Raw genomic sequence first — 22,912 nt, forward strand, 5'->3', positions numbered from 1 at the left:
TCAGGTTGTGACCTATGCCCCTAGGGTTGCACGAAGAGGGGCATTTAGCCCAAGGAAGGTCTTCATGGGCGGGTGCTGGACAAATGGGTATGGGGGGGTTGGAGGACCCCGCCCCCTCGAATTTCTCCTCCACCCAGCCTGAAACCCACCATTAGTGACTTCTGTGGCTTACTTAAATCAGGGCTGGCAAACGGTAGCCCCGCCAGTTTTTGTAAGACCTGCAAGCTGAGAATGGTGTTTGCATTTGTAAATGGTTGGAAAAAAAATCAAAGGAAGAGTATTTTGTGACATGTGAAAATTGTACGAACTTCAAACCTAAGCGTCCACCAGTAGTTTTACCGGAACACAGCGACGCTCACACATTCGTGTGCTGCCGGTGGCTCCCGAGCACCGAGCGCTGAGCGCTGCATCGGGGAGGGGAGTGGTTTCAACAGAGACCGTCCAGCAAAGCCGAAAGCACTCCCTATGTGGCCCTTTACGGTAAAAGTGTGTGTGTGCAGACCCTTGGTTTGAAACAAAACCAAAACCAGAAAACAGCTTTGAACGTGGAAGCGCCCTGGGAAGATTCCAGAGGGGCTGTCAGGTGGAAGTCAGGAGTCCCAGTCTAACCATGAACCAGTCACCTATCCAGCAAGGGGCTGTCCCCTCTCCGAGCCTCATTTTCTCCATGTGTCAAACGGACACAGCAATTTAATCCGGCGATGTTTAATCTAGCATTGCTGGAAGTCTCCGTTTACAGTCTGGTTGGCATCCACCCCTTAAGGAGAAATAACTCAGACAGCTTTCCTCCTTGCCCAGATGAGAGCATGAGGATATAGAGGGGGAGGTGACAGTGTCACACTGAGCAAGGGGAACGAGGAGGAACAAATGGTCTCTCCTCTTCAAAACCACGTGCAAAAGAGTCTCTCTCTGCCAGAGGTGGTGACCGGGGGCAGCCGGCAACAGGGTGGTCGCTGAGCCAAGGGCTGCAGCCAGCCCAGGGTGGGGTCAGGGGGGTGGGAAGACAAGCAGGGCACTGGGCTTCTGCCGAGTCCCTGGAGACTCAGACCCTATCCCAGCACACTGGACACACGCCAATACATACATAGATGTTCTAATCCTGTCCCTTCCCAGCTCATTCCGTCAAAGCCAAAGTCCCCGCAATGGCCCCAAGGATCTGACCCAACACCCTTACCTTTCTGATCACAACTCCCTCTTCCTTCCCCCAACCCACCACAGCTCCAGCCTCCCCCACCCTCTTGCAGGATGTCCAGCAGAGAGCACCTTCCTGCTTGAGGCCCAGGGCTGCTGGACCAGAAGGGTGGTGGCCTCCCCCCACCCCCAGCCAAAGTCCCTCCTTACCAAAGCAAAATAACTGGGCGAAGAAATCGAGTGGGTTAAAAAAGACCATTTTTATATTATACATACACACGTGGGGTTCAGGATGATAGGGCCAGCCGTGGGCGGAGGATAGCTGCTGCTGTCCTCCCAGGGTCTGTCCCTCCCCTCGGGCCTCCTGGTGTGCAGTGTCCCAGCCAGGTCTCCCTGGGTCTTGGGACAAGCCTTGGAGGAGCCAGTCAGACAAGCAGGCTTCCCTCTAGCCCTGCCCGCTGGCTTCCCCACCTAAGGGCAGCCTCACACTCTTGCCTGCCGAGCTCCACCTCCACGGGGGCTGGGGGGAGCTCCCGTCCTCGCTGTCCCGGAGTCAAGGTTGCACACAAGGTCCTGTTTGCTGAAGGGCTCCATGACGCACAGGGGTGGGAGATGACGTCGCTTGCCACAGTTGATGGCGGGGGCAAGGGACCCGGGAGGTGGGGGCTGGGCCCGCTCCTCCCTGTCCCCCATCCCCCGGGGTCACTGACCCAAAAGCTGCTGCCAGTGACCACGCCCGTCAGTAGGGATAAGGGGACACAGCGATGAGCAGGACGAAGACACTCTGGTGGCGCGGCGCGGCGGCGCGCACGGTCAGCCGGTAGAGGCCGGCGCGGGTGAGCGCGCGGCGGGTGTAGACGGCGCCGTGGCCGGCGCGCAGCGGGCGCAGTGCGAACGGGCTGCGCGGGTCGGGCTCGAGCACGCTGAGCTCCGTGCGGTTGGCGGGGACGCCGGCCTCCGAGAAGGCGGCGACGCGGGCCACGTCGTGGTGGGCGCGCACGCCGAGAGGCAGCGGCAGCAGCTTGTACTGCAGCGTGGACGGGCCGCCCGCGCTGCAGTCCTGCGAGCAGCGCCGGAAACACGTCCTGCGGGCGGGACACACGCACCGACTCGGGTGGCGGGCAGAGCGCCCTCCGGCGATGCAAACCGGCCCTCAGCCCCAAGCCCCGCAGTACTCCCTGGCGCTGCCGGTCCCCTCGCCCCCAGTGCCTTCTCCACAAGCACTGCTGTTAGCCCACTTTAGAGATCAGCAGACTGAGATCCAAAGAAGCTAGAGACGTGCTCCCTTCCCATGGGGGCGGGTCCCATAATCCCATCGGCCTTTCCCAGCCCACAACCCGGGGCAGTCCGGTGGACAGTACAATTGAGAGCCCCCCAGGTCCGCAGGGAAGCCCAGAGCTGAGTCTCCTGCTCTGGGTTTGCAACGAGGGAGGCAGACTCAGACCCGTGCTTAGCCTTTCAAGGGCCTCCATGCCCCCTCCCCACCCCCCGCCTAGGCTTCCCAGTTGGTAGAGTCCAGGGCAAGTCACCGTCCCTAACCGTCCCTAATTGCTGCTGCTACCGCTTGTGCCGCCAAGGTCCCCACGTGTGAGCAGCATCTTGACGAGTGTCTGCAGCCACACTGAGCGGCGTGAAGGAGATGGGTTTTGTGTTTGTGTGCCAGTGTGTGTCGGAGTCCTCGGGTTTTGGGGGGTTTCTGGGTGGCGTTTATGAGTCTGTGTGTGTGTTCCTGTGTCTAGGGTTTTCTGTGTGTAGTCATGGGTCTCACGTGTGCAGCTCCAATTCTCTCCAGCTTCTGGCTTCTCCCTGCCCCCGGGGCCTCATGCCCCGGCCGCAGCCTCACTGCACTAAACACGAGTGTCTACAGGAGCTTGCGCCCCGAGCGGCTGCAGGAAGGGGCTCTCCATGAGGGCACCCTGCCCTGTGGGCACAGATGCCCCGCTCGGGAACTCTGGCAGGGTTGACCCCATGGGACCCCCCCCCCCCCCGCAGCTGGGCCCCTGCCGGAGACATGGCCTTTCAGGAGGAAGGGTCCAGCCGTCCAGGAGCCAGAACGTAAGCACCTGGCTCCTGGCAGACCACGCGCCCCGTGCAGCCCCAGCCAGTTCAGCTCTTACCCGGGGCTGGAGCCTTGCCGGTAGGTGGCCGGACACGGCGTGTCCACACACTGGTAGCTGCCACGGGTGTTAAAGCACATCTGGCTGGGGCCACACGCGATGCCGTCCTCCTCACACTCGTTGATGTCTGGGTGGGGGAAGTTGGCAAAGAGACGGGGAGCGAGAAGATGGTGCGAAGTGGAAGGGCCCGGGGCGGGAACCGCAGAAGGCGTGGGGGCAGGGGCAAAGCAGGAGAGAAATGCCTCCAGAGGACGAGTGAGGAGGGCAGCCCCTCTGACCTTCGAACCCGGCCACCTTGATCTAGGCCAGCCCAGCTGGCAGGCCCTGAGCACCTCCCCCATCTCCCCAGGTGGGCCCCCTAGGGACCTCTTGAGCCTGGAGCTGGGCTGCAGGATCTCGAAGAGATGGGGGCTGCGCTCGACCCAGAGTGCCGACCGCTCATGACCCTTGTCTGCCCCTGTGGAAGCCCTTCTCAGAGGACATTCACAGATCCTCCCGCAGAGTGAGGGATGGAGACAGGCAAGGCAGGCCGATTCCCACAGCATGGCTGGCCCCAGCTCCCACCCGGAGCACATTCAGGAGAGCGCCTTGGCTTGGGAGTTAGGGGGCTCCCCTGCTCTGACTAGCGGCTGCTACCTCCCTGGAATGCTGTCTCCCTGCCCGCCCTCCCCAGGTCTCATCCAGCTATTGCTGGGAGGACTGTTAGCTCCATTTCACCAGGAGACTGAGGCTCAGACAGGTGAGGTGAGCTCCCCGGGGACACACAGCAGAGCTGCGATCCACCTCCAGGGCTGCTTTCGGAGCCTGCCCGCGCAACCTTGTAGTTCCTGCTTGGAGTGTGGCTTCCCGCCTGGCCGTGGGCCTCTGGGGTGCTCTGAGCTCCTCTCCCTGCCCCACCCTCACGTGAGATGGTTGAGAAGCGGCTGGAGGGAGCCAGCCCTTCCCATGAAGCCCCGACCTGGCCCGCCCAGACCCGGGAGGGCCACAGCTCACCCTGGCAGTTTTTCCCGCTGGGGAGGAGGCGGTACCCCGCCGGGCAGAGGCACTGGTAGCTGCCCTCGGTGTTTCGACAGGCGTGCTGGCACAGGCTTCTCACCCGGCACTCATCCAGGTCTGGCCCAGGCCCAGGGGTGGGGGTGGGGGCAGAGACACAATGAGTTACTGGCGCCCCGGCTCTCCGCCCGCCCACCCCGCTCCCCGAGGCAGCGGTGAGCGGGAAGACACTGCTTCCAGCACAGACCCCTCTGCCCCCACAGGAACCCTGAAGCCGGTCTGCCCTCCCCCCTATCTCCCCTTTGCCTCTGCAGCCCAGCCCCGGCCAGCCTCCCTCGGGGGCCTGGGGGCTGTCCCTGCTCCCCCACCCCCAGCAGTCCCTGTTCACCCTCTCCTGTCGACCTGCAACAGTCTCCTTCCCTCCTGCGAACCTCCCTGCCTGACTGCCTCACCTCTGCGCACCAAAAAGAGTGTTTCTCAAAAGTGGGTCAAGTGTCCAGAGGTCAAATGGTTGGGGAAATCTTCCGTCCCCCCTGGGAAGCCTGCTGCCCATCCGTACTAGGGCTTCCAGATGGCATGGGACAGGACATAACTATCCGCCCGCCCTGCCCCCCTGCTTGCAGTGAGCCCTGGGGTTCTGAACATGGGGTGTGGTGCCCACACGCCCAGCCTAGGAGCGTGATATAACGTAGTGGGAGTGTCCCCAGTGGGATGGCCGGGGCTCGGCCTTACCTGTGCAGACACCATTCTGCCGGATGAAGCCGGCGGGGCACCAGGCCCGGCCCAGACTGCTCGGGGCCCCGGAGCCTGTCCGGAGGGAGACCCAGGCATGGTAGGAGCCCCTGGGGAGGGGGGTCCGGGGCCGCAGCAAAGGCACCAAGGGACCCCGGTGGCTGACAGTGGTCCCATTTTGTTCCCTCTGCTCTAGTGGGGTGCAGGTCTTGCCGTCACGGAGGAGGGTCTGGCCCGGGGGGCACAGGCAACGGTAGCCGCCCTGGACGTTTTGGCACTGGAAGGTGCAGGTCCTGGGTAGCTGCAGGCACTCGTTGATATCTGGAGAGGAACGAGGCCAGGCCGGGCGCCAAGCAAGGCTCAGAGGGCTCGCCACGGCCACTCCACCGGACTACAGCCATTTCTCCTGGTCTCCCGCCTTCCCTGGACTCCAGCGGCCTCCCCCACTGCATACAGGCCTGCCCGCAAGCCTCCCCTCTCCTGGACCACCTCCGGCCTCTGCAGCTCAAGGAGGCCTCAACCTGTCCCAGCTCTGGGCCTCCCCCCAGGCTCCAGGGTACTTCAGCATCCTGGGGAGGCCCATGCTCCCCGCTCAGCCTCCCGGAGACCCACCCACTTCTGCCTAAACCTCCCGCTCCTCCTGGGCTCCCGGGGGAGGTGACCTTGCTGGGTAGGGGGTGAGGTTCGGTGTCGGACAGCAGCAAGGGATTGGGGCACACGGGCGGCGCGCCGTCGGTGTTAGCTGACAACACCCTTGTCAGAAACACTCCCTGCCCGTGCGCCAGATGGTTCTGACCCGACGAGTTTCCACCAGGGGGCTGAGTGTCCCGTACCTAGGCAGGGCAGGCCGGGGCCCTGGAGCCGGTACCCCCGGGGGCAGCTGCAGCGGTGGCCACCCGGGGTGTTCTCACAGATCTGGTTGTAGCGACACTCATCCGACTGCTCCACGCACTCGTCCACATCTGGGGAGGCAGGGGTGTGGACAGAGGTGGGGCCGAGCCCCGCCCCCTGCCCCAGGCGGACACGGTGTACCACATCTGGGCCTCATCCCCGTCCCCTCCCCCAACTTCGGTGTCCCCCCCGCCCCGGAATGCCAGTGTTTGCAACCACCTCTCCCAATTAGGCCAGCTTTGGACAGTAAGAAGGTTCTGGGTCCGAAAAGAAAGCAGGGGCTTAAAAGGTGGGCCCTGGAGGCAGAGTCCCGGGTTTGGACCAAACTCTGCCCTATCTCTGGGTCCTTGAGCAAGTAATTCTCCCTCTTCCAGTCTTGGTTTTCTTATCTGCGGAGAGGGGTCAGGACGGGACCTCTTCAGGGGGATCAGGCATGAGAAAGCAGTAGGCGCCTGGTTCAGGGAAAGAGCTCTAAGAGTCAGTGAGAAAGAAGGAAGTGAGGGCGGAAAGGAGGCAGGAGGCAGAGAGCCGTCTGTGACCCCGCAGACCTGGGGTCACCTCCTCTTCTGAGTTCCAGTCCCCCCTGCACTTTGCCCCTGCACTAGGTGATCCTGTCACCCTCAGAGGACCCGTGATCAGGAGGCTCTCGAAGGCCGGGGCACGAAGGTCACCATCCAGGGCGGCCCCTGAGTTTCATCTCAAAGGCTAAGTGCAGCTGATGCCTAGTGGCTGCTGGAGAAGCTGTGTTGAGAAGGATCTGGAGGCTGTTTTTAGGCCAGGCCGTGATCCAGGAGGGGACCTCGGGGAAGTGGCAGCAGACAGAGCATATTTGCCATCCCTGACCTGGTCAGTTCAAGCTTTCTCCCCGGCCTCACTGCTCCTTCTGCCAAGAGAGTTCTGCTTTCCCCAGAGGCCCAGACTCCCAGTGGCACACGGCACCTCCTCGGCTCACGCCTGACAGATGGACAGCCCCCCATCCTGCCTCTGTCACCTTCACAGCCGGCCCCATGGGGGGCCACCCGGAAGCCAGGCCTGCAGTCGGGGAGGCAGTGGTAGGACCCAAAGAGGTTCACGCAGCGCTGTCCCTCTTGGCAGAGGTGGGCATCCCAGGCCCACTCATCCACATCGGGGCAAACAGGGGCAGGGGCCGCGTGAACACACATCCCCCAGGCCCTCCTTGCCACCCTGACCCTGGCTATCTAGACGCAGGCTTCCTCCCCAGGCCCAGGAGACCCTGGCAAGAAGGCCCTACCCCTCCTGCTAGCTCTTTCCATCATCTTGCCCCTCTCCCCGAAACACAGAGCCCGCCCCAAGGGACCCACAGGCCTGGGTGTGGGGCATCTGATACAGGGTTGCAGACAATGCCCCGTGGGCACCCGGGTCAAAGCGCAGTGGAGACTTGGCAGGGCCAGTCCTCGCTGGTGGGAGCAGAGGCATGCAGCTGGGGACGGTCAGCATCTGGACAGTGTCCTACGGTCACTTTGTGAAGGGGCCAAGTACAGCAAGTGGGGCAGAAGGGTGTCCACTCACTTCCAACCCCAGTCGGCTGGGAGTGGCCATGGAGTGGCGGGAAAGCCCCCGAGGCCATGTCCGGGCTCAGCAGGTGTGCACACTACGGGCACGGGGTGGCCACATGTATGTCTCCGGGGCTCCCTAGCAGCCCCAGCACTTGAGTCTCTCCTATCTGCTGCCCACGTAGCAGGAAATTCCCAATGGAAACAGGGTGTTGCCACCCCTTGCCTGGCATCTGATGCCGCCAGAACAGGCCGTGTCCTGAGGTGTGTCTGGGCCGGGTTCCTGGCTCCAGAATGCCCCGCACACACCCAGCCCAACTCCAAGGAGAGCTTCTGCCCCCGGGCCCACTCACCTCTGCAGTTCCTGTCGTCCCTGGCCAGGGCAAAGCCTGCCGGACAGGAGCAGGAGAAGCGACCAGGTGCATTGTGGCAGGAGTGAGAACAGGGGTTGGGACCCTCTGAACATTCGTCCCTGTCTGGGGAGTGGGGGGTGGGGGGACAGAGCTCTGGCAGTCTGCACTCACAGGCCCTCCTGCCAGCTGGCCAGGACACATTGTCCCTCCCAGGCAGAGCCCCCCCCCAACCGTCCATGCCAGGGGGCGGGGAAGGCACTCACCCACACAAAACTCTCCCTGGGCATCTAGCTCAAAGCCCTCTGGGCAGCCAACTTCATTCTCTCCTGCAAGGCAAAGGGATAGGTTGAAGGATGCCAGGGCATGGCGGCCAAGGTGCCCAAGGACAGACAGCAGCCTTGGCTGTAGCTCCCTCCTGCCAGCCTGGCCAGGCTGATGCCCAGCCCACCCTGGAGCCCATTCCCAGCCCAGGCCTGTTGGAGGCACTGGCCGTGGGTCAGGCCATGGAGGGGGGGCTCACGATGGGCTGGCCAGACTGTAAAGCTGGCAGACACAGGAGAGATCATTACAGAAAAGAACAAAACAGGCTGTCCGTGCGTGCGTGCAAACGCGCACTACTGAGAATCCAGAAGAGTGGACGTGGCCCCTGGCTGTGTGTGGGGGAGGGGCTGTGCAGAATGGGTGAATGATAGCATCTGATGCAGCAGCAAGCGCGGGGGGCGGGGCAGACTGTGGTCTGGAGACAGAAGGCCACAAAGAGACAGGCAGACCCACCTGCATGCAGTGCTCCTTGAAGTCCTGGAGGAGGAGGAGACGGGGTGGGGGGAGGGGGGAGGGGTAGCAGAGGGGAGAGGAGGAGGAAGAGGGGAGGGAGGAGGAGAGGGGAGGAGAGGAGAAGGAGGGGAGGGAGGAGGAAAAGGGGAGGGAGGAGGAGGAGAGGGAAGGAGGAGGAGAAGAGGGAAGGAGGAGGAGGAGAGGGGAGGAGAGGAGAAGGAGAGGAGAAGGGGAGGAGAAGGAGGAGGAGGAGGAGGAAAAGGGGGTCAATGAGAAGGGAGGAGGAGGAGGAGGAGGAGAAGGAGGAGGGAGGAGGGAGGAGGGGAGAGTATGCGGAGGGGGGGAGGAGGAAGAGGGGGAGGGGGGAGAGGGTTGAAGGGAGCCCTCTGAGAGCCCATTCCCAGCCCAGGCCTGTTGGAGGCACTGGCTGTGGGTCAGGCCACGTGGGGTGGGGGGCTCATGGTGGGCTGGCCAGACTGTAAAGCTGGCAGACACAGGAGAGATTACAGAAAAGTACAAAACAGGCTGTCCATGCGTGCAAACGAGCACTCCTGAGAATCCAGAGGAGTGGACGTGGCCCCTGGCTGTGTGTGGGGGAGGGGCTGTGCAGAATGGGTGAATGATAGCATCTGATGCAGCAGCAAGCGCGGGGGGCGGGGCAGACTGTGGTCTGGAGACAGGAGCCCAGACTCCCGAAATTATTGTCAGGACAGCATGTTTGCTAAAGCAATCACTGGGGGCCAGGTGAGGGTTTCAGTGAAAACAGTGCTACTCCTGATACCCTACAAGGCCGGGGATACTATGCCCATTTTACAGGTGGGAACACTGAGGCTCAGAGAGGGCCAGGGCATTGCTGCCAAGGTCCTACAGCTGGGAAATGGTGTGGCTGGGTTTGAACCAGGGTCTGCCTGACCCCAAAGCTGTGCCCTCACCACTGTCCCATGTTCAATGTTACAAACAAGTTGGGACCTCAAATATTGGTACCGGGTGTATCTTCAGCATCCCCTGGTTGAATATAGACAGTGTGCTCATGTGGGCGTCTAGGGGTTCCAGCTGGGGCTCCTGGCGGCCTGGGTGGGGCCTCTGCTGCAGGGGCCCTTGAGCAGAGGGTGGCCTATGGCTGGAGTCTTGAAGAGCAGCCTGATGGGGGGTGGGCTTGGACCTTCACCATGGGGCCGGGGAAAAGCCTCTGGAGGGTTTGAACAAGAGTGGCCTGAAGAGCTGTGTCCCGCCTGGGGGTGTGGACGGTTGGACGGGAGCAATGACATGCTGGAGGTGAGTGGACAAGGAGTTGAGCTGTCCCCGTCCCAAGTTTCTGGTCCACGGTCCGTGTGTGCAGGAGGGGGGGGCGTCCCCTTGGCTTTCAGCCACGTGCATTGGGGGCCCCTGGTAGGTGTCTAGCTGGGGCAGTGGGGAGTGGAGACAAAGGACGGGGGCCTCACCAGCTCGCAGGGCTGTGGTAAGCTGGAAGTGCAGGGCCTCGGCCTCGGGGTCGAAGGCCGAGCTGATAGCCGAGGCCTGCAAGTGCTGCACCAGCTGGGGTTGGAGGCCCCGGGCTGCGCTGTACTGGATGCTGTGGTTACAACGCAGGAACGTGGGAAGGCTGTCCTGCAGGAAGTGCTGTGTGGAGCCCACAAAGAGATGGCCAGGCCCCATCTGTACATAGCGCTCCTCGAAGTCCTGGAGGAGGAGGAGGAGGAGGGGGAAGAGGAAGGAATAGGAAGAGGAGGAGGAGGAGGAGGGGGAAAAGGGAGACAGATAATGTCCCAGATTTCAACTTCCAAGGGATGGGAACTGCAGGCCCCCATTCAAGGAGCCAGGGATGCTGGAGGCGGAGGGCTGGTGGGCCTTTCACCTCCTCCTCCAGCCAGGTGGGCACCCTTGAGCGGGTCTTCCCTTTGGCATTCTTATGTATGAAATGGGGAAGACACCGGAGAGGCTGGACCCAGGGTATCCTCCCACAGGGCTGAGTCTGGGCCAGGCCACACCCCAGCCCCTGCTGGGGTGTCAGGAGGGGATGCTTGGGGCAACACATCCCATGCTCTCCCCTGCCCCCATCTGCGCCCCTTGGGGGCGGCCCCCACCTGCACTTGAAGATCTGCGTCAGCCAGGCTCTCGGGGACGCCGCCACTGACCACCACATCAAGGAGCAGGAGACCCTCGGGATCCAGGCCCCGGGCCTCCTGGGTCATCGTGAGCAGCTCCCCTGCAATCCATCCCCGCCCAGCCTGGAGTCACCATGGGGGAGAGGCCCTGGGCTCAGGCCTCAGCCCCACCCGGCCTCCCTGGGAGAAGACCCCCGCTCACCTGTGGCAAACTCCACGTGCGACTTCTGCAGGAAGCTGCCAGCCGTCAGAGAGTGGCCGTTCAAGGCGTCCCCACTCTCTCCAGCCAGGGCCCAGTAGATGGGGGCGATGGTGACCACGAGGACCCGCATCAGAGGCCCTGCACAGGGCGGGCGTGGAGGCTGGATCAGGGCCGGGTCCTGAGGGCCACCACTCTCCTGCTCAAGATCCCTCTGTAGCTCCCTGTTGCCCCAGGAGGGTTCAGTCCCTTCCCTCCCCCCTTCCCTCCCTGCCCAGGCTCAGCCCTGCGATCACCTGGGCCAGTTACTGGATCAGAACCCGGGAAGGGGGAGGGCAAATAATCCAGTTTGTGGAGAGGTTGTGAAAAGGAACCGAATCCATGTATACAAAGAAAGGCATGTAACTGGTTGGTATTGAACTCAGTTCAACAAATCGGAAGGGTGATGGGGTCACCATCGAGCCTGGGACACGGGTGCTGGACCAAGCTGAAAATCAACCAAGTCTCCTAACCTACAGACGCCTTCCAGAAGAGCCTGGGGGAGGAAGGCCATTGACTTTGAAAACAGGGTAAAAAAATCACTCTGGACATGGATTCCCAGACCTTCACGTGATGCCCAGCCCTTCTCACTGGGCAGGGGGTGCCGCAGCCCGGGGATGGGGAAACCCCACTCGCTTGGGGTGAGGGATGGCTGAGCTTCTAGTGAAGTGGCTGACTCAGAAAAGAGGTGTGGAAGGACCCAGTTTGCCCCGCATGGAGGCTGGCCCTCCTGGCCTCTTCTCCATGGCTCCTGCTTGGGCAGCTGGAAGAAGCAGCCGCATCTGGGCAGCCTCTCTCTCTACTCGCTCCCTGCTGCCAGCCAGCCCGGAGTGCCCCCCAGCCGGAACTCCCTGACCCCACGCTGTTCACACAGGCCTGAGGTCAAGGGCAGCTCTGGAGGTGCTTTGGCACTGCCCTCTCCCTGCTCTGGACCCTCAGGGTGCCCTGCGAGGGGCGAGACAGCAGGGTCTGCAACATCACTCCAGAACATTCCATCTGCTAGGGCACACTAGTATGACTCTGTTTGAAAGTGGACATTCCTTGGTGCTCTGGGGCTTCTAGCTAATTTTATTGTCCTCAATTTCCCCATTCTGCCCCCTCCAGGCCATACCCCTTAATCCTTCCTTTCCTATCAGCTCTTAACAGCGGGGGCAAATCCTCACTTGGCCATCAGTGATCTCAAAAATCATTGTCTGACTGCACTCACGTATCCTGATTATTTCACACTGTCTCTGTCTGATTTTTATTGTCTTTTTGGGAGGTAGTGGGGGTGGGGAGAAAGTGGCCGGCACCTAAATCCACTTTGGCTTGGACTCGGGTCTTAGGGGCAGTCAGATTTCCTCCAGCCTTCAGCCAGCCTCAGAACACAGGCGCAGGAGAGGCTCTGAACCCCACTTACCCACACTCGCAGGGATATGGCTGATGCGGCTCTGGATGGTGGTGACCCCAGAGCGTGCCTCCTGTTGCACGCTGGTGTTGAGGGTGGCCCTGCTAAATTCCTGGCCATTGATCACCCCGGACATGCTGCCCCGGCTCCCGCGGGGCTCCCCTGTGAGGAGGGCAGAGAAGAGTGACGTTATCCACCTCTATGCCCTCAGAGGAAGCAGGTACTGTTACCCACTTCGCAGAGGAGTAACTGAGGCTCAGCAAGGGGAAGTGATTTGCCCAAGGGCACACAGCTCGTGGGTGATGGACTCATTGCCCAGGGGATCTTGGCTCGGGGGGTGGGGGTGAGGCTTTTAAGAGGCGCCCTGCACTGGCATGGTGCTGGCTTCTAATTCTGGCTCTGCTGTCACCTTCCTGGAAATTTGGGCAGGTCAGGCCCCCCAGGACACCCTTGAGTTGGCTTATCTATAAAGTGAGGAGGTGGGACCACCGATGTGCCAAAGACCTGTCGGGTTCTAAAATGCCGAGAGCTCGTGATGGAGGGGCTGGCATGCTCCTCTGAGCCAGGGCACCAGGCCAGGACCTGAATGCTGCCACCCGAACATCCTTCCCTCCTTCCATGGCCCTGGCTCCAGCCGCCCTGCAGCTGCATTTCCAACAGCAGCCGGGCGGTCTGCAAGCAGGTGCGCTCCAGCACTAATCAGAGAGTGCTTCCTCTGGCTGATGGGCCAGCTGTCTCCTCGGCACAGATGGCATTCTGGGGGGGCCGAGAGACAGAAGCTAGCCTGCCTCTTCGCTCGCTGGCTCTCTGGGGAAATTAACAACCAATTGCCCATGATCTGTCGAAAAGATAACATAAAACACTCAACTGCCAGGTCCTAAATGAGTAAACCAGGGGGCTCGTTCATTTTGGATTCCAGGAAGCAGCGCCGTTTCCTGCAGCCCAGAGCTGGGGTTTGATGAGATTTGATGCCCATCTGGGATGTCTCTCACCAATAATGTGCAGCTCTGGGGTTTATGGGAGGGACAGAGGAGCAGACCGTGAACCTACCCCTGGCCTCTTAATAAGGGGAAGAGGAAGAAGTTGGGTGCAGAGAACAAGGTAGCAACGTGGCCTGGCATCTTTCAAAGGCGACAAGAAATTGGAGGCTGGGGATGACAAGCCACTGTCAACTTTCTCAGACATGGGGTGACTGGGCAGCCTCTTGCCTCCCATGAGGCCTGGAGGGGCCGCCCAGGCTGGCGGGAAATGAGGAAGAGAAGACAGTGTTCATGGTGAGAGAGCCTCAGAACCCCTGAACACAGTTTACCTAGCCATGCCCCCCTGGGCTTATCCTAGAGACCTACCCAGACGAACACACAAAGACACACACCACAGTGTCCTTTTCAGAGGGGAAACTGGAAAAAACAAAACCAAACCAAACCCTAAACCTGCTGCTTATTTAACAAAGCCAACAGCAGGTAAGTTGGGAAAGTGTCCCAGTGGAATATGAAACCGCTGAAGATACAGGCTGGGTTTACTGCCATGGGATGTTGTCCAAACAGGTAGGGGCGACCTATACATTCATCCTCATTTATAAAAAAGAAAAAGCGCCTCTCTTTACATTCGGGGAAAAAAGTGTAGAGGGATATACCCCAAGTAATGGCCCAGATAGCTATTTCTGGTCATTGAAGGAGGTGAGAAAGTTGCTAATTCATTCTTTCTTTGTAGATTCGTTTCTTTTTTATTTTTTATTTTTGACAGAGATAGACAGCCAGCGAGAGAGGGAACACAAGGAGGGGGAGTGGGAGAGGAAGGAGCAGGCTCCCAGTGGAGGAGCCCGATGTGGGACTCGATTCCGGAACGCCGGGATCACGCCCTGAGCCGAAGGCAGACGCCTAACGACTGCGCTACCCAGGTGCCCCTGTAGATTCGTTTCTAACTTACCTGGCCTTCCTCTAATTAGCATGTAGGAGACTTTAAACATGGTTGTTTCCATTTAAAAAGTAAGGAGGCTGTGGTAACTGAAATGATGTGCCCTTTAAAAGATGTGTGGGGGTCCTAGTCCCCAGACGCGAGGGTGTGACCTTATTGAAGACCGGGTCTGTACAGAGGGGGTCAGTTAACATAAGGTCATTAGGGTGGGCCCTAACTTAATAACTGGTGTCCTTATGTGACGGGGAAATTTAGAGGCGGGTAGATTCCGGGGAGAAACCTGTAGGGAACTCGTAGGCAGAGCTGTGGGTGATACTTCTATGAGCCAAGGAAAGCCAGAGTTTGCCCGCAAACCAGCAGGGGTCGGGGCATGGGACAGATTCTCTATCACAGATCCCAGGGAACCAACCCCGCTACACCCTGATCTGAGGTTTCTGGGCTCCAGAACTGAGAGACACCTACATCTCTCTGAAGCCGCCAGGCTGTGGAACTTTGCTGCGGCAGCCCGGGGAGACTCCTCCAGAAGCCATGTGCAAGGCTCTGTGGTCTGGGGTGGGGGCTTCCCAACAGGAGAGGAGAAGGACGGGGGCCAGGCTCTGAAATAAACGGGGGTCTGCTCAGACCTAAAGCTGCCCCCTGGGGCAGCACCTGTGGCCGGGTGTCAGAGAACCACGGGGTTTCCAGAGCTGCGTGGTGCTGGAGCCCTGTCTGCAGGAGATGAGGAGACCAGGGGCCAGAAAGGGTCCCGCTGTGGGTTGGCTCAATGGGTTTCGAGTAGCTTTGCAAGGGGCAGAGTGTCAAGCCCCAAGTCCTATTAGTCCAGACGTGCTGCCTGGAAAGGTGCTCTACGGAGACGTGGAGAAGTAATCTGACCGTGTGTGTGTTGACAGATGAGAGATGGCCGCCAGGGCCGGGGACAGAAACGCAAAGCCACAGATAGGGAGTATTTGCTACAGAGACACAGAAATGACGTTCAGAAGCAATATTTGGAGACTTTCCATTGTGCAGTCTGAGTCATTTTACTGTGGTTTCTCAGGCTAGTCCTTTTCTCTGTTTTGAAGTTTGGTCTGGCCCAAGGCAGAAGGGAGCTGAACAGGGAGGCGTGACGTGGCAGGTGCGTCTAATGCCAGGAAGCGGCATCAGTCACTGCTTCCCCACCACGGCCTAATTCACAGACTTAACAAAGCAACCCCCAGAGGGGGCACCATGGATGTCCTTGTTTTATGCTGCCTATATCCCCAAAGAGGACCCATGTCTGTGCCAGGTAAGCCGGAATGGCCAGGGGGTTCCCGTCCAGTATGAGTGGCCAACACTTAGCCTCTTGGAGCCTCAGTTTCCCCAACTGTAAAGGGCAGGATAGAGAAGATGACCCCTAAGTCCCTGCTGGCTGGTTCCTCCCAAGTTTGTGACTCTACGCAAAGAGAAGAGTCAGGGAGCTGGCAGGGTGGGGGGCCACATCCCCCATAAGCAACACACAAATCCCCCACTGAGCAGGAGATCCCGCCTCTGTCCACCATGGTCTGAGCGGGGACGCCCCATACCTCTCACGGCCAGGACTGCCCTGGCCGTGGCGGAGCCCAGGAGGTTCTGAGCGACGCACTCGTACGTGCCCGCGTCCCCGGCCTCCACTTGCTGCAGCCACAGGCTCCCGTCAGGCAGGGTCTGGAGCCGCCGACTGGCCCGCAAGGGCTCGCCCGCTCGCAGCCACTCCACCGTGGGCACGGGCTCTCCCGAGGCCTGGCACTGCAGGGCCACGTCCTCCCCGGATCTCACGGTCACGTCCTGGGGCTCCACCCGGAACACTGGGGCACCTGTGGGAGGCCCGGGTGGTTTAGGGAATGTTCTATTATTTGTATATGTTTGTTCATTCAAACAGATTAGAAAATGCAGCGGTAGAAAGGGGACAATAGAATCACAAGTGACTGTCACATCCAGTTACGGTTCTGGCAAAATTTCCTTCGAGACACTGTTTCCCAGAAAACGACCCTATTGCTCCTAGCCGCTTGCTTGCTTGCCTCCTTCTTCACCCCATAATAAATCCTAAGCTGCCTTTCCATGCCATGAAATACTCGTTCCTAGCCCTACTTGGTGTTCCACTGTTTGGGTCTATTACAGGGAGGTCTTCCAACCTGGTGCCTCTACTTGGCACCACGTTGATGGGAGACTGGGGCCCCCGTCACCTGCTGTGGGTGAGGCTCACTAAGTGGCTCCCTGACCCTCAGTCTCCCCATCTGAAAGACGGCAAACCCTGTGCACTCACTCCCACAGACCCTCCAGCGCGGCTGGGAGGAAAAGGCAGCACACGTCCAGCGCTGGTGAGGACGGGGGTAAGGCGAGCTCACACACACTGAGGGTACGGGTGCAAGCAGGTACAGCCACGTGGAGAAGGGCCAGCCAGGACACCCGTTCCCATGGTTGCCGTAGCAAAAGGCCACAGACTCGGTGGCTTAAGCAGCAACGGTCCTCTCTCTCACAGCCCTGGAGGCTGGGAGTCCCAAACCAGCTGTTTCACGGGGTAACGTCAAGGCGTCCTTCTTCCTCCAGAGGCTGAAGGACAGAATCCGTTTCTTTCCTCTTCCAGCCTCTGTTGGCTTCTAGCGTTCCCTGGCTTGAGGCTGCGTCCCCCTAGTCTCTGCGTCCACGTTCCCCTCCCCTTCCTCCCGTTTCTCCCCTCCTCTTCTTCTCCCTTCCACCTCTTCTTTCTCCCCCCTCCTCCTCTCCCTCCTCCTCTTCTTCCTCTTCTTTCTCCCCCCTCCTCCTCTCCCTCCTCCTCTTCCTCCTCTTCTTCCTCCCTTCCGCCTCTTCTTTCTCCCCCCTCCTCCTCTCCCTCCTCCTCTTCCTCTTTTTCCTGCCCCCTCCTCTTTCTCGCCTCTTCCTCCTCTTCTCCTTCCCCTCCACATCCTCACCCTCCTTTTCCTCTTCCTCCCCTCCTCCTCCTCTTCTTCCCCATTCTCCTCCTCTTCTTCCCCCATATACGAGATATATGCCTCTGTTATAAAAGCACTTGTGATAGCATTTAGGGCCCACCAAAACAATCCAAGATAATCTCCTCCTCTTAAGATCCTTAACTTAATCATGTCTGCAGAGATCCTTTTTCCAAATAAGATCACATTCACAGGTCCCGGAGACGGGGACACGGTCATATCACTGGGAGCCACTTATCAGCCAGGATCTCCTAAAGTGGAACGTATGCCTGCTCTCTGACCCAGCCACTCCTGGGTCGATACCCTAACAGAAACGTGCACGCGTGTCCACCAACGGCATGCGTGAGAATACGGAAGCAGCGCCGTTCCTAACCGCCCGGAAGTGCAGAGCCATAGGCAAACTGTGGTGTGTCCGCTTGCAGCCAACCATACAGCAACGAGAATGGATGAACGCCTTCCACGTGCGATCTCGCACACGGTGTTGTGCCCAGAAAGCCTGACACAAGAGCACATACGATATGGATTCATTTAAATAAAGGTCAGAAACAAGCAGGAGCATGACACTGGCCATCGCTGTGTGAAAAGGCCAGCAAGTCCGCTCCCCCAAAAATCAAATAGAAAACTTGACAAAATTATCCAAACCAACTATTTCAGGGCTCTAGAAGTCCATGAAAGGCAAACAACAAACTGAGCATCATTTATCCGTGAGAAGCTTCTAGAACTTCGGGCGAGAACGGTGGAGGGGTGTGGCCTGGGGCTGCTCCCATCTCCCACCCCCACTCCACTGTGGTCGTCCTGGGAGTTTTGCTGCAGCGGGGCTGGCTGTGAAACCCCCAGCTCTTGCTATTCCAAGGGACTGGCTTGATTTGCGGGTGAGGATGCATGCGTATTCTGAGAGACCGGGGTGCTGTCGGGGGGGTGGGGGGGAGAACTGGCCAGAAGCAAGTGGGGACCTGGCACCTCTACTGGCCTGAGGAAACCAGGGGACCATCTGGAAGCTTAATGAGAAGAGCCTGGAAATGAGGGAGCGCTGGAAAGGCCAGACCGGCTCTCCACATATCCCTGGCTTCCGCGGACCAGGAGCACCTGCGCGGGGATCTGGGGGTGGATGGGGCGGGGGGGCGGGGGGCACAGGAAGAGTCAAAGCCGAGGCCACTCCCAGACTGCCAGAACTCTGAATCACTCCACGGCCACACGCAGGTGCATCGATGGAGGATGGAGCCTTAGTTTCTTTGCCCTTAATTTTCAGCAAGCTTGAGGGTGATGTGTCTGGGGCAGAATTTCCTTGGGTTTATCCTGTTTGAGTTTTGCTCAGCTTCTTGAATCTGTAGGCGTATGCCTTTAGTGAAAGTTTGCAAAATTCCAGCTCTCATTTCTTTAAATACTTCTCACCCCTTTCTCCTTTCCCTCTGGGACCCTGATGTCATCCTGTCAGATCCTGGCTTCGTCCCACTCGTGTCTGTGGCTCTGCTCCTTGTTTTTTTTTTTTTTTTTTTTGAGTCTGTTTTCTCTCTGTTGTTCAGACTAGGTAAATTCTATTGCTACGTCTTCAAAACCACTAATTCCTTCCTCTGTCCTCTTCATACTGCTGTTACACTGCCCACTGAGGTTTTCGTTTTATCGGTTAAGTCCTACAACTCCCCTTTGGTTTTTCCGTAGCTCCTGTTTGTGCTGTCGTGTTTCAAGCATGTTTCCAGTTGCTTGGCCAGGCATTCTTAACGACGCTTATTTTAAGATCCGTGGCAGATTATTCCAGCGGCTGTCGCTGTCTGTGGATCAGCTCTTCTCATTCAGGTTGGGCGCTGCCTTGTTATTGACAAGACGAGTCAGTTTCAGCTGCGACCCGAACACCTGGAGCATGACACGCCCCGGTTCTTACTTCCTAGCAGGCCTCCTCTGCCATTGCCAAGGGAAGGGAGGTGCTGCCTCATTGCTGCCAGGTGAGGGCGGAGATCCAGCTTCCCTAACTGGCCTCCGTGGGCACCCCAGGACAGGAGGGGTGCTCCCCTACTCCCGAGCAGACATGGGAGTTCAGGGTTCCCACTTCTCTCTGCTGACGTCACCCTGGCCAGGGTGGGGGGAACACCTGCTATTGCCCCTCACTTGGCCTCCCCTGATGCCACCCCCCCAGGACGAGCACAGGGGTGCTGGGGATAGAGGGCAAGGGTGGAAGTGTAAGCTCCCCACCCACTTGGTCTTCGTTGATGGGCCTTGGGGTGTGGCTGCAGTTTTTCTCGTGGTGTTTGGCTGGACTAGGGTGGTCATTATCGGAAAGCTTTCCAGCTTGCTATGCTGTTCCTTTCCTGGCCCTTTCGCAAGAGAGAGCAGGCTTTTGTCGGGGATCTCTGTACGTGTGCGTGAGGAGGGCCCCTTGGCAGTCGCAGGTTGCTGGCTTCTCAAGCATCCTGTCCAGGATACACAAGGCAAAAAGAGAAACGAGGGAATCCACTGCCATGTCACTCCACAGGTCCCAAGATCCTTCCTTAGTCAATCCTTCTTTTCTCTATCTTTCAGAGTCAATGTTTGTCTTCTACGTAACACCCAAGGTGTTCAGCCGCACGCAGCAGGAGGAATAGGGAGAAGGGCATCTACGCCATCTTGTCTGGAACCAGAACCCCCCGCCCCCGCAGTCCATGACAAAAACACTCAACAAACTACATATCAAATAAAACTTCTTCCCCCGATAAAAAGTACCTGCAAAACCCCACAGCTGCCGTCATACTCAACAGTGGAAGAATGAACGCTCCCCGTCCACAGCTGGGAACAAGGCGAGGCTGTCTGCTCTCTCCACTTCTACTCAGCCTTGCCTCAACTGGATTTTTGTATTAGCCATGCAAAATCCAAAAATCAAACCAATAATAATTCCATTCACAGTAGCATCAAAAATAATAAAATACTTAGGGGCGCCTGGGTGGCACAGCGGTTAGGCATCTGCCTTCGGCTCAGGGCGTGATCCCGGCGATCTGGGATCGAGCCCCACATCAGGCTCTTCTGCTATGAGCCTGCTTCTTCCTCTCCCACTCCCCCTGCTTGTGTTCCTCTTTTGCTGGCTGTCTCTATCTCTGTCGAATAAATAAATAAAATCTTTAAAAAAAATTAAAAAAAATTAAAAAAAAAATAATAAAATACTTAGTAATCAACAAAAGAGGGATAAGACCCATGAACTATAAAACATCACTGAGGAAACTAAGATTTAAGCAAATGGTACAGAGCCATTGAATACCCATATGCAAAAGAAAAAAAAAAAGGAAAGAAAAAAAAAGAATTTAGACCCTTATTTCACACAAAAATTAACTCAAAGTGAATCACAGACTTCCATATGTAAAAATGAAAACTGTCAACATTATAGGAGAGAATGTGACCTTCGGCTAGACAAAGATCGTTTAAGATACAATACCAAACACACAGTCTATAAAATACAAAATCGGTGAATTTGGACTTCGTCGAATTTTAACGCTTTTGCTTTTCCAAGGCACCGATAGGAAAATGCAGAGACAAGCCACAGATTGGAGGGAAATATCTGTAAATCACGTATCTGATAAAAGACTCTTAACCCAGACGACATAAAGACTCTCAGAACTCATTCGTGAGACAAACCCAACTGTAAAATGAGCAAGACTATGAAAAAGATTTACCCAAAGAAGACATGTGAATGGGCCACACACACACACACACACACACACACACACACACACACATACAGATGCTTAGTGTCATTAGTTATTAGAGGGATGCAAATTAAAACCACAGTGAGATACTAGTCTGCACCTGCGGGATGACTGAATAAAAGAGGCAGACAACAAAACGTTGGCAAGAACGTACAGAGCCCGAAGCCTCATACACTGATGGCAGGAAAGCAAAATACTACAGCCAGTTTGGTGGTTTCCTGAAAAGTTAGCTATACTGAGCAATGCACCCGTAGGAGTCTACCCAAGACAAAGGAGGACACGTGCCCGCACGAAGACTTGCGTGCCGATGTTCACAGCAGCATTATTCCTAACAGCCCCAAATCAGAGACCAGCTGAATGTCTAGTAACCGGGGAATGGATACTGTCCAGCAATAAAACGAGAGGAAGCTCCGATACGTGCCATACTATGGACGAACTTCGAACACACTGATGAGCGAAAGAACTCAGAACCGAAGAATACACAGGATGCCACCTAGATGAGGTTTCCAGAAAGGTACGCCCACAGAGCCAGAAGGCAGACTGGCGGTTCCCTGGGGCTGGGGGTGGGAGCAGACGGGCAGAGGGAGCTTCTTGGAGTGATAAGAAACGTCCCAGAAACAGATCGTGGCGATGGATGGACAATGTTATAAGTTTACTAAGAATCGCTAACTGCAGGCTTAGAATGGGTGGATTTTTAATTTTTAAAAAGAGTGGTGGAGAACAGATAAAGTTTACCATCGTAACCACTTTGAAGTGTGGTGTTGAGTAGTGGAACCCACTCACGCTGTTGGGCAACCCCACCGCCATCCACCTCCAGGACCCTCTCGTCTTGCAAAACCGAGACTCTAAATCCATTTGCCCACGTCCCCCCAGTGTCCCCCCATCTGCTTTCTGTTTCTGTGACTCCGACAAATCTGGATAGCTCATCTAATCAGAGTCATACAGTGTTTGTGTTTTGGTGATTGCTTATTTCACTTGACGTCCTCAAGTTTCATCCATGTTGTAGCAGGTGTCAGAGTTCCTTCTTTTTTACGTGTGAATAACATTCCACCATACAAATGGGTGAATTTTGTGGTATATATCTTAATGAAGTTGTTTTTTTCAAAGTAATCTCTCTGCCCAACATCGGGCTCAAACTCACGAACCCAAGATCAAGAGTCGCATGCTCTACCAACTGAGCCAGCCACGCGCCCCGTGTTGATTTTTTTTTAAAGGCAAAACTCTGGACAGGGGTCACCTGGGGCAAGCAGCATTGACTGGAAAGGGGGTACGATATGAAGGGAGTGGCCAGAAGCTGGTAGCGTTCCATTTTTCTATTTTTGTTCTGGGTGCAGGTTAACTTGGCGGGTTCACGTTATTAAAATTCATTGAGGGGTGCCTGGACGGCTCACTCAGTTAAGCAACTGCTCAGGTCATGGTCTCAGGGTCGTGAGATCGAGCCCCGTGTCAGTCTCTGCACTGGGCATGGAGCCTGCTTGAGATTCTCCCTCTCCCTCTCCCTCTGCCCCTCCCTGCTTGCACTCACTTCTCTCTCTAAGTAAGTAAGTAAATAAATAAAAGATTAAAAAAGAAAATTCATTGAGCTGTACCCTTGTAACATGTATTCTCCCTATGTAGGTGAATCGTCACTACAAAGTTTTATTAAAAATCCCAATTTAGTTGACTTTGCAGGGTTACTTTGGGGCTCAGACAGTACTCTGTGAACTACCAGCTGTTTGGCAAATCCGAGAGCTGTCACTATGGTCTTGTGGATGGTTGTGAATTGGAATAAATGGGTCTCCCGCCCAGGCCTGGCTGTTGGGCCCCTGGATCTTCATTAGCCCCGACCCTGCTTCCCGTTCTGTAACTGGGGAGCCACTTCATGGGACCTCGGTTGTGTGCTCTCGATACATACTTGTCAGAGAATTCCCAGGCCCTGGCCCTGCCTCTCTGGCCTCCGTGCTGACCAGGGAGCCTGGCATGCACCGGCCCAGCCTCAGCACAGCCGCTCCCGCCCCCCAGCGCCCACCTCACACTGTCCCCACCCAGGTTGGGGGGAGGCCTAGACTCACTCTGCAGTACGAGGATCACCACTTTCTCCACCGCGCCCATCTCATTCTCCGCGAGGCACTGGTACTGGCCGGCGTCGTCCATCTGCAAGAGGGTGTGGAAGGGGGGACGTGTTGTTCAGG

General features: G+C 57.6%; 1 protein-coding gene across 6 annotated transcripts in view; it reads right to left on the reverse strand.

The window, feature by feature from the left end:
- Positions 1–1,372: 1,372 nt before the first annotated feature.
- HMCN2 (hemicentin 2) overlaps positions 1,373–22,912 on the reverse strand; it is a 150,184-nt gene continuing 128,644 nt past the window's right edge. For 4 of the 6 annotated variants that reach the window (XM_087869268.1, XM_087869267.1, XM_087869265.1 and 1 more), the window contains 13 exons: positions 22,793–22,874; positions 15,691–15,960; positions 12,248–12,397; positions 10,813–10,950; positions 10,590–10,711; positions 9,948–10,185; positions 7,995–8,057; positions 7,732–7,854; positions 5,807–5,935; positions 4,974–5,294; positions 4,242–4,361; positions 3,249–3,375; positions 1,373–2,216 (listed from right to left, as the gene is read on the reverse strand). In XM_087869268.1, the coding sequence (XP_087725394.1) occupies positions 1,871–2,216; positions 3,249–3,375; positions 4,242–4,361; positions 4,974–5,294; positions 5,807–5,935; positions 7,732–7,854; positions 7,995–8,057; positions 9,948–10,185; positions 10,590–10,711; positions 10,813–10,950; positions 12,248–12,397; positions 15,691–15,960; positions 22,793–22,874 (2,229 nt within the window). In that variant the 3' untranslated portion in view covers positions 1,373–1,870. Of the gene's footprint in view, positions 2,217–3,248; positions 3,376–4,241; positions 4,362–4,973; positions 5,295–5,806; positions 5,936–6,855; positions 6,992–7,731; positions 7,855–7,994; positions 8,058–9,947; positions 10,186–10,589; positions 10,712–10,812; positions 10,951–12,247; positions 12,398–15,690; positions 15,961–22,792; positions 22,875–22,912 lie in introns of all 6 variants that reach the window. The other 2 variants (XM_087869269.1, XM_087869270.1) reach the window with 1 other exon arrangement.

Source organism: Ursus americanus, chromosome 18 (genome assembly GCF_024610735.1).
Source record: "Ursus americanus isolate L20-20 chromosome 18, mUrsAme1.1.p, whole genome shotgun sequence".
Taxonomy (NCBI): Eukaryota; Metazoa; Chordata; class Mammalia; order Carnivora; family Ursidae; genus Ursus; species Ursus americanus.